Source organism: Pygoscelis adeliae, unplaced genomic scaffold, assembly GCF_000699105.1.
Source record: "Pygoscelis adeliae isolate BGI_AS28 unplaced genomic scaffold, ASM69910v1 Scaffold349, whole genome shotgun sequence".
Lineage (NCBI taxonomy): Eukaryota > Metazoa > Chordata > Aves > Sphenisciformes > Spheniscidae > Pygoscelis > Pygoscelis adeliae.
Window position 1 is genome coordinate 728,555 of NW_008825608.1, and position 11,557 is coordinate 740,111.

General features: G+C 46.8%; 1 protein-coding gene across 1 annotated transcript in view; it reads right to left on the bottom strand.

The window, feature by feature from the left end:
* PHF2 (PHD finger protein 2) overlaps positions 1-11,557 on the bottom strand; it is a 95,418-nt gene that overhangs the window by 1,380 nt on the left and 82,481 nt on the right. The window contains 4 exon segments of the mRNA XM_009332583.1: positions 230-339; positions 1,263-1,358; positions 3,094-3,371; positions 11,504-11,557. The exon segment at positions 11,504-11,557 is cut by the window's right edge and continues 27 nt beyond it. Coding sequence (XP_009330858.1) covers positions 230-339; positions 1,263-1,358; positions 3,094-3,371; positions 11,504-11,557 — 538 coding nt within the window.

Consider the following 11,557-nt stretch of genomic DNA (forward strand, 5'->3'; position numbering starts at 1 on the left):
CCCTACACTCCCGATACATTGCCTGCTCTGCGCTGCGGCACTGTCAGACATGCTGCGACACTATTGGACTTTCATCCCATTTATTTCCCCTAAGACTGCTGAGCCTTGTGTCACTGGCATGAATAAACACTGAGGAGGACCGGCACTGCACTGCTATTTGGGCGTGACTCTGCTGCTGGGGGAGAGGGCTTTCAGTTCCTGACAGCTACGACTTCTCAAGCAACCTCACCTGCTGAGACAACTTCGCGGCAGCAGCGGCGAGTCCAGTTTCAATGGAGGCGACTCTCGTGCCCTCTCGCACCGGTCTGTCTTGTCGAGGCACCGAGGGGCCAACTCGTGCTACAAGGAAAGCAGATGCAGGTGAGACATGCAGAATGTGCCCGTGTGAGCAGCATAACCGCACACTGGGCAGCGAGGCTCTGCCCTCCTGAGCAGGGAGGGCCAGGGATGCCACAGCCTCTGCCCTTCCTTCCCCAGGACACGTGTGAAGGCAGGAGGTGCCAACAGCCTCCAGCCACAGCGGCTTGGGAAGAAGCTGCCAGTGAAGATGTAACACAGCTGAGCAACTTCACTGGCAGCTGCAGCTACCTGAAGCCAAAGCCATGGGAGGTTTCTGCCTACACTGCAGATATGAGCGACTCCAACATCATTTCCAAATGGACAGTGTTCACCGCCCCATCAGCTGGGGGCGGACATGCAGTGCCACAAGCTGATGAGACATGGGCTGCTTGTCACACACGCAGCAAGCCGTGGAGACTCCCCTGTTAGTGGGCCACATCAAAGGGGTCTAAGGACCCCCTGGCCTGTCACTGCCTCTGATGAGCCGCAACAAAAACACCCTTCCAGACCACAAGCTTTGGCTGAACCTGGAGGAGACCATTCCCACACTCTCTCTCATTTCTCTTTACACAGTCAACACCTAAAAGCCATGGCTACTCAGCTGTCTAGGGTTTCACTGTTACACCGCTGCTAAGGTGGCTGCCAATTGTTCCATCACCAAGAGTGTGAAGAAAAATAAACCAACAACCCACCCAGGAATGACTTCTTCCTGCCAACTGATTGACAGAGGAAGGCTAACACTGCTCGGCATGAGTCCCAGTGCATGGTATCACCTCCCACTGCGCTGGAAAGGAATAATCCTTCACATGATGAAATTGCTAGCTGTGGTCTTACTATTTCCACACTCCTGGAAAAATGGCTGGTTTTTTAGGGACCTGCACAACTTAGCCTGAGTCTGGGCAGCACAGACCATATGGACTTACCCGTTGGACTGTAAGGGGCATCATCTGAACTTTTCCTTTTCTTTGATCGGGATTTGAATACTGGATTATCTTCATCTGATTCGAGAGAAGGGTAAACTACAGTAGGAAACAAAGGCAATAGCTTCAGTGTAGGAAACAGCTCTACCCTGCATAGAGGCCCACTTGCTCTGTACAGGTGCGGTGACTACAAGGCATCACAGCCAGAATAGCAAGGTCCCCCAGAGGTACCACTGCGTGGTGACACAGCTGCAACACTCAGGGGACTTTCTCCTGCTGTCATCCACACACTACCCTTGGGAGCTGCTGTCATTAAAGTCTGACAAGCTACTTTTAGGATACACAGTGAAACTTCTCAGGCAGGAAAAATCAGTCTTGTCTGTGGAGCGGCAGCACAGCCGGAACAGGCACAAATAGGTTTCCTTATCACAAGCGAGACTGGTGCTGAAGACACGTCAGCCAACCGCTTCATTCAGCACTGCACCCTCCTGGCCCGTATGACTCCCGCACAGTTAGGCAGAGAGAAATGAGACATCGCGTGAGTATCCGAGATGAAGGCGAACCATTCTACCAAAGGACCCTTCACAGGCCTCTGGGATAAACACCAACTTATCTGTCTGAATTTTGTCCCAGCCTTTACTACAGAGTTTCTGTGGTTTTTTTTTCACGTGCGTTTGACTTTCTTGCCAGTTGCCATTTGTTACATCGCTGCTGATTTTGGCATTACTGTGGCATTTAGCCATTGACACTAGAAGTCTGCTGATCAGATGTGGCACAAACAGAGCCTCTGGAAACCAAGCCTGCTCACAACAAAGACTCGCCATTCGCTGGCAGCACAGACACATCATGAGCAAACCCACCCCTCAGTAGAGCAGAACCTTGTTCGTGCATGGCATCTGTCTGCAAACCACACCCCTGTCCAACACCTTCATGGAGCTGCCCTTTCCCAAAGCGCCTTCCAGCACTACCACTGCCTCCCAGTGCATGCAGTGCACTCTAAATGGCTGGGCAGCCTCCTTTGGCAACACGTCACAGCACCTCCATTTTGCCTCGGCATCTCTGTTAATAACGTGAAAACACACACTCCGTTTTTCCAATCGCAACAGATGATTTCTGATGGCCACGTTTGCCGGGCAGACTTAAAACACACACATAGACTCTCCTGTTATGCAGCATAAACCCCTACCAACTTCTTGCCCTCTTTGGGACTTCAGGCTTTCCAGTCCCTATCAGTCTTCACATCATGACTTTTCTTCATTTCCTCACTTCTTATATTCAAAAATGCTCCTGCAGATTATTATGGCAGAACTGATATAACTGGTGCAAACCGGCTTTGTGCCCATTTCTGCTTCAGATGCTTGCACTCTCTGCCAACACTCAAAATACCATTGGATCCCTTTTCCAAGTACAAATTCAACTACTCACTCATCTTAGCTAGGTATTTTGTTGCTATTGTGCAGACAAGGACATTTCTGTCCAAAGTACCAGAACCTGACACACATTTCTGGGACAGTTTCCTGTTTCTTGGCTGACTGCTGCCATTTCAGTAGGCTTCCATGCCTCTTAAGATCTTCTGATTGTGACATGCCTCAAATACAGTCTACCTGGATGGCCGTATCACCACCGGCTCTGTAGTCAGTCTACCTATCGTACAGCATTCGCTTCATTTTGCTGTGCAGACCTTTTGTTACTTGCACTCCTCCTTACCAAAATACCCAGTCGATTTCAATGTGACAGAAAATCAGCGAGTGCATCATGACAAACATGGGGGTATTTGCAAACATGCACAAACATGCATACCCAGGCACACTCAGACTGCTTCCTCTGTACTTACCGTAATCTGAATCTTTAAAACAGGCATCTAAGTGGTCCTGATCTTCATCGTAATCCTCGATGTCAATACTGTTCTTTGTGCTTTTCTTTAGTAACCGCTTGCCGGCATTTTTGTTGCTGCCACCACCAGTTTTTTTAGAGTTTTGTGTGGAGATGGAGTTATTCTTCGCCTGATTGGTACCCCATGCCGTCTGGAGGCAGGACTCTGACGACTGGAGGTTTGCCATCGATAGCATACCCTGGATGGCTTCTTGCGTGCTGGGTGAGGCAGGTGGCTGACTGCGGGGAGACATTGAGAAATACAACAGCTATTAGCAATTCCAGAAAAACACGAACCCCTCACAAACAGTTGACTCCTTTCACCGCACAGTGCTGCTAGAAGAGATTTCCCGATTACCGCCCTCTGAGCAGCCGGGCATGCCACAAGCGACACCAGTTATTTTTATGCTAACAGCAGTATGACAGACAGCACATTAGATTTGGGGTTGCTGCCCCAGAAGCCAGGAAGCTGTGCGCCGCGTGGCTGGGCATGTGATGGGCAGCTCCCTGGGGGCTGTTGTCGCTGGTGGGCGAGGACAGGGGTCAGGTAACTTTTCGAAGCCCGTGACAGCATTCCCAACAACGCGGTGTCTCTACTACCGACTCTGAGGGCTTATGGGTCAGCACTGGAGGGGGATGTTGTGGTGGGCTCCTGCTACATACTGCCAACGCAAGTAGAGGAAGAATTTGAACAACTGGAAGGAAGCTCGTGATCACAGGCCACAGTTCACACTGAGGGCTGTCACCACCCCAGGATCTGCTGGAAGAGCAACGTGGTAAGGCACAAGCAATTCAAGAGATTTCTGCAGTGCATCGGGAGGGTTTTCTGATGTGGATGTGGGATGGATTGATTACGGGAGATGCTTGGAGAGATCTGGACTGGATGGGTGGACTACAGGGTGGGTGGAAACCTTGCTTTTTGGTATTTTATTGCCAGTTGTCAACAGGCACGGCATGTCTACTACAGAAAGAAATACATTCCTACACAGTAGGCTGAGGTCAAACGATGTGTAAATTCTGACTGGCCTGTATGCTTAGCGAGGTGGGAAAGCACGCTCCCCACAATATAGAAGAACGTAGAAGAATGATAATCTCGTCAGAGAACACCAGACATTAATTCTGCAACAGGCAGAACACATCATCAAGTATTTCCAGAACTTTGGAGTTTGGGCAAATAGTGATATGCAAAAGAACTTGCTGTGGTAATGATATTTTTTACAGTTATGCAATAGAAGCCACTAACACAGAGCATTTCCCAAGTAAATCAGCAGTACCGCATCGCTTTCTCTTACTTGATCTTAATTTAATCCACTTTAAACCATTACAGGACTCCAGATAGAGTAACGTACAAGACATAATGGGAGTTTCTGGGCACTAATTGCATTTATAAATAATCCTGAAAATGAGTTAAGACTGGTGTTAGCAGCTAGCAACCCAACAAATAGAAGAACATCAAAAAACTTATTTAGCAAAGAGACATTTTAATCCCTTCATTATCATGCCAGATGCCTTAGCCTTCTCCCTGTCAAAGGCATATTTTGCACCATCTATAAGAAATTAACGTATTTTCTTTCAATTTTTTCCCCCAACTGTTTTTGCAAACACTGGACTCTCAAACCGCTGCAAACAGACCATCAAACATTGACCACTAAATGGGCAAATCAGAGAGGAACTGCCTTAAGCAACACAAGCTTCAACAAATAAATTGTGGAATATGATCAAAACCAGTGGTTCTGAGAGTCAAACCACAACCTGAATGTGTGGGTGAAACATCTCAAAGAGACAGAGCTGCACAGGGGGCAAAGTTTTTCTCATTAGGGCATGTGCTTGCGTGCACTTCCATTAGAAGTATTTCAGCTTTCTAAGCCAAAAAAAATTCAAGAAGAATCAGGAAGCAATTTTTAAGCTCTGGAAGGCCATATCCCCTTTCTGTAGCTTCAGCAATGATTTAAAAAAAAACATTTATGAAAGTAAACTCTCCGTGAGTTACAACTATGACTTAAAAAACATTTAAAATGAGCGCGGGAGCAGGAGCAAAGCAGCCAGAGTGCTTCTGCCCCCACGCTCCCTTCCCAGCAGCCGGCTGGCAAGGGTCCTTCGAACACGCAGCGAGGTGGCGCTTGGCGATAGCACGGACCCTGCCACTGCTCTGCAAAGCCCGGCAGCCTTGTTTGCTCTTCCTCAAGCTAAAAAATGATGTTGTGGATGAACAGAGAAAAGGACACTAACAAACTGACTGGTAGCAGTTCATGCCTTTTGCAGTGAACTCCACTTCAGCATTTTGCACAGCCTCCTTTTTCAGGATTTTATTGTTTCCTTTTACTCTTGTGAAGACAAGGACAGACGATTGAGAGCTTAGTTTACTGCAATAACTATTTGCTGCCTAGCAAGCATCTGGTGATTTGCGTATAGTGCAGAACTGAAAGAGGTCCACACTGGAAACTGCCAGATTCCCCTGCAACACCCAGCACCGCATGGTAAACCTCGGTGCAGCCACCGCGCAGTCCACAGGCAAAAGAACCACTCAGATGGCCAAAAAGGCATGGCCAAAGCAGCGTGGTGGCCGCCTGAATGACCCACAGGGCTGGGCTGTGGAGGACGAGTCCGAGGTATGCCAGGCCCAGCTCCCACCCAGAGCCCACGCTGAGCTGGCACGGAGCCCGACGGGCCAAGCTTGCACCCCCACCGAGCAGCCTGAGCTCACGAGCCACGTGCATCGTCAGCACCAGCAACTGCCTTTCTGCTGCTGCTCCCCAGAGTTGACACTGGTGGCACATTTTCACATTATTAACAGAGAGAAGCACCATAACAGAAGGGCAGATTTGCTGTTAAAACTCATCCCAAATAAAATCTCCCCAGGGCCGACCAGCCTGCTGGTCGGGACAGTGTGACGAGGAGCAGAGAAGGGCAACTCATCTCAGTGGGAACCCAAGGAAGAAGACATTGGTCTGTATGGCACAGATGGCTTTGTGCCCTACACACAGTGCTCTCTGCAACTATTTGTTGTGTCAGGTTTAATCCTCGGGGCCTCAGTGTCCCAGAACAGCTTGCCGTTGCTAGCAGTATCTTCATCAGGGAGGAGAGCATAAAGCATCCCTTCAGGCTACGTTTCGGGGCTTTCACATTGCCTCCGTTACCCACCTAGACTTGACAAAAGCATTGACAGCATGTTCCAGAGCGGGTGGCAACAGGCAAACAGCCGTGATCGTGACAAGAATACACACAATTCAGCATGGACAGACTAAGGTTTTACCTCCTTAGCTGAGGCTGGCCCCTGCGCTGTCTGGGCACAGGAATGATCCCAACACCCTGAAGCTAGGAGAGGATATCATGCAGGGAGCCAGTGCCTCACTTTTCACAACCAATTCTACTACTGCCATCTCCCTCTGAGGGTTCAACACCCCTAGGCACATCATCTCCTTCCTTTCATAAGCAATTACCGAGCCTTTCACCTATATCTTCATATTTAGAAATTGAATTTATTAATTCCAGCAGAATATTACTCATTGAGGGGTGACTTCTTCCCCATTGTTCATGCTGCCTACACAGACGGCTGGAGGCATCGAAGGGCAAGGCGGAGATGAGAGACAGTAAGCTCACTAATGTCTCACCTCGCCTCTGAATAAGTATCGCCCAGACTCATCTTAAGATTAGGGGAAAAATAGATACGAGAAAAGGAAAAAATGCAACCACTGAGCATTTTCTAAATGGAAATAAGAACTAACCTGAAACAAGAACTATCTCATGGGGTTACGGAGGAGACAGATCCAGACCCTTCTCGGTGGTGCACAGCAATAAGATGAAAGGCAGTGGTCGCAAGCTGCAGCAGGGGAAATCCCAACCCGACACAAGAAGAACAGGTCCATACCAAGGGTGGCCGAGCAGCTCACCCAGAGAGGCTGCAGGATCCCCATCCCTGAATATATTTAAAACTCACCAGGGCAATGCCCTGAACCTGCACCTGCAGGCGGCTGCACTAGGTGACTTCCCGAGGTCCCTTCCAACTGCCGTTATTCTGGAATACATCAAATAAGAACCACCGAAAAACAGTTGTGCATGTAAGGGGAAGGCAATAAATCACCATCCTCTCTCTGTGATAGTATTTCCCCGTCATTTCTGCATTTCCCCTCACCCTACCTGTGGCCAAATGCAAATGAACCACAAAGAAGAAGTGGAGCCAAGACAGTAATGACTTATCAGTATTTTGGAGAAGTCACAGTTGTATAAAACTATGGAGCTCAAATGATTTCAAGCACAAAACCAGTATTTCCTTCCATTTTTGAATCAGACCTGGAAACAACAAATAATTTTGCTCAGTTCAAGGTCACGTGACTGCCAGTACCTCCAAGCTTTTTTCCATATTCCATTTCAATCCTTCCAGACTGTTCCACATTTACAGCAGCCTTTCTGCAGGACCTCTGTCATTACCTCTCCCCATCTCGCTACCATCGACACAACTACGGGAGACGCAGCTCTCTAGAGCAATCTAGGTAATGCCATCAGGGCATTTGGTTTGGTCAGCTGCAAATGACAGTCCAGTGTTTTACAGAATAAAGTTTCACACGATTCAGGTAAGGTCGTTATCACAAAAAAACCCTGACCTGCTTCCTAAGTTACTGCTGGGGCTCCGTCCGGCGCTGCTGACAGGGCTCCACGCTTCCCACTTGAGAGCTGGCTCTCATCTGCACAGAGCACTGTATGAGCAAAGGAGATTCCACACAGACCTACCTGCACTACTGCTACGTGGAGTATCCAGAACATACATACATATATATATATAAAAATACATACATATGCCTACCCTTTATCTGCCATACAAGCAGAGAAAGACGGAAATTGTTCCTGAGAGTCAGACACGACCACATTGGCATTATGTTGCGACACAGTATGTTTGCATATCATGTTTCTTCCATTTTTTTTTAAAAAAAGCACATTATGGCCATTTAAAAAGCCTAGCATAATTATGAAATGAAACACAGTAATTTCATTTATCGGGAGCTTTTTTCAATCAAGCTGCAACACACACTGCCAAAGCCTAATTGTTTATACAAGAGCCAAAACTGATATGACACATTCCCACTAGACTACCACACACGGTGTAGTAATTCATGCAGAGTTTAGTTATGTGACTGCATTTGCGACTTTGATTTCAGAAACCGCAAAGTCTACAAATACACCGGGTACAGAGCCCAGGCTGAAGGGAGGGAAAATGAAAGGCCTGAGTCCTACTCCATTACTGAGTGGCAGTTTTAACCCATCGCAGACAGCAAAAGCCAAGGAAGAGAATCTTTGAGGACCATTTGTTTACCCTGTTTTTTCCGCTTGCCCCTGCATTTCTGCACATCATAAGCAGGCAGCGAACCATGTTATACATGGAATGGTTAGTAGCGTAAACATGGCCAAGGCAGATTTCTTTTAATTCTTACAATGGTTGATAAATTTTCTTATTTTACACCAGACTTCAAGCATGGGAGTCATATTACGCTGGCAACTTTATTCCCAGAGTTAGATACACCTAACTACCAGCCGACATGTCTAATTACCTGCCCAAATGTAAGTGTAAATTTGACACAAACACTAGTTCTATTATGCACCGTAACACAGAATGGAAAAGCAATTCACAGGAATAGTCAAATAGACAACAAGTGCCAATGCAATTATTTCTTTTGAAGAGCAGGCGCAGAGTTGGGGCCAAATCTCAAGACATCAGGAAAATCTAGAACCACTGACCCACTTGAGCTCAGACAACAAAAAATATTCTGTTTCCTGGGAGCTGCAGACACATTGGTACCTCTCCTCATACCCTCCGCAATCACAGGAGGTGGTCGGCTGTTTTGATCAAGCACTCCTTGCTAGGGGGAAGGCAGTAATGGAGGAAAAACAGGACTAAACTGAGATAAGATCTCTTCCCTAGAAATAGCAGCCTTGTCAAGATAAGCCTTCTAAGGATATGTAGTGACTATGTTACTTGATTTTAAAATCACTGGCTTTTTTCACCCCCATTAGGAATGAAAAGAGAACTCTTACCGGAGATTCCGCATGCACACCTCCGTTCAACACAGAGATGAGGATCCCTGTCACTGTGCTGCAACAAGCAATAAACTCTAAATGTTGATGCACAAAGGCAAGTCTGTCTCTCACAGAGCTGCCTGGTACTTCACAACTGATGTACCCTGCATGAAGCCAGTCTATATAATATGCTTTAATCTCTTGCAACTATCTAAGCTGTGAAAGAGACAATTGCCTAATAAATTGAGAAGGTTGAACCAGAAGACGTTTCTGGTTCAGCCACACTCCCTCCTTTAGATTTCTCTGTAGCTCTGTCACCACACTGCAACCTTAAAAAATTCCATCTTCTCTCTCAACATCAAAAAACCTATCTTTTTTTTTTTTTTTAACTCACTGATAAAATTTGCTTCTATGGTTTCCCTTGGTAACTTGTTCCATATGTTCCCCTTTGACCATGAGGCATATCTTTTGGAATTCTCAGTTATGGCTTTTAACGTCCCCTCTTTCCCAGGTTTAGATAATATCTTCCTCTCTGAGGGGACCTTCTCATTCCACTTTAACAAGTCCTTTCATTTGCAAGCTGCGCTTTTTGTGGGTCACGCACACCCAACACCCAGCAAGGGCACAGCACGGGTGAGAAGGACAGCACCAGTCTCTCTTTGTCCAGTCCGTTCTCAACTCTCAGATCACTCCTACAGCTATTTCTACTTCCTCCAGAAGTTCTGTGCCTTTGTATAACCAAGGCAGACCTAGAGAAAGCAGGGAGGAAAAAGATGCTGTTGGGGTACCCCAGCAACCACTGAATGTGGTATCTGGCTTTACTACTCCAAGCGGATTGGTTTTGCTGCTCTGCCCCTATAAAATGGTGCAACACACCTCTTGCTTCCATGCAACATCTGCTATATGAATCATGAGTAGGACAAATGCTGCTTCAAGCAGCCAGCCTGGAGAACCAACATGTCCTGCCTGGCTGGTGAAGGCAGTTTTCAAATGAAGGCAGAGTGGAGATGGTAAAATGTGGAACAAGAATAGCCTTACCGCACGTTTCACATCACTGCCCACATCACCACCTAGCCTGTCATTCTCACCTTTCAGAGGATAATTCCTTTGTTTGCACAACAGGCATATTTAGAGGCTAGAAACTTGTGCCAGCAATTTACGAAAAGCCCACACCTTCCAAAAGTACCAAGGCGGTGGTCCCTGTGGAGCAGTGGAAAGTGCCTAGGTGAATACCTCTGGTTTTCTGCAGACGGGGGACAAATCATTCCGTTAAGACTGCAGCAGCAAAGATCTACTTAATCAGCAGACTACGACGGAGCACAGGGCATAAGACGTAGCAATTCATGTCTGCAGTGCTATTCTGCGCACGGAAGCCATAAACTCAGTGGACGTTCCCAAAACCCCTTCCCGGGGATTTGTTCCGAAGGTTTGAGTTAAGCAAGGCATTTCCATATGTGAAGAGGCCCACTAGCTGCTTTCAAAACGACACACCTGCTTCTATTACCTAATTATCAGTAGTTTAAGATCAGACTTGGCCTGTAAAGAGTGGAGGTAGCAAACCCACACATTAGTCTTGAGATGGGTCCAAACAAAACCCTTGTTCCAGACAGTCCTGAACTGCAGGATTTGAGTCTAGGAACCATATTTTCCAATTTTGGATTTCTTTTCACTGCTCACTGTTTGGATTACTAAAAGGTCTAGTGCTGTACCTTATTAACCATATTCCAAAACATCCAGTGCCAACTTCCATGTCCACCTACAGTGGTCCCCCATGAAACACAACCAAGCCCAGACAATCACTTCCATTTTAGGTATAGAAGTACCCATGAAAGAATTTGTTTTTTTCCAAGCCTTGTGTTTTGGTGGAGAGAAGAACCTCACACGAGGGGTGTGAGGGAGGGTAGACGGTTTCCTATTTTCTTCTTTCAAACATCCGACATTCGGGGAACTGTACAGCACTTTACAATGCCTTATGGAAGGACTGCTGGCCGTTTAGATTACTTTATTACATTATTACTACATTAAAAAACATTATTCATGCCCTCAAGCTGCATTCACTGAGTGCTCTCTCAATGTGCAAAGAGTGCACTGAGTGCTCTCTTCTTTTGAATGATTCATCAATGGATGTTCAGCATTTACAGATGTGAAATGCCTCTATTTGTTTAAATTATACCACAAAAAACTTTCCCACACATTTTCCCACCTCTCCCTCCAGATCACAGGATAAAGGAGGAATTCGCTTACTGGAGAAAAAGCAGTTACTGAGCTGCAAAATTCAGTCTCTCTCTCACTCGCACACGCACAAACACAAAAGAGCAATTTTTGTTTACGGGTAAGAGGAAAAAACATCCCTTGGTGCATACCTGTTGGTGTTATACTCTAAACCCCCAACTTCCTTGCTTGCCTGCAAAAGATCA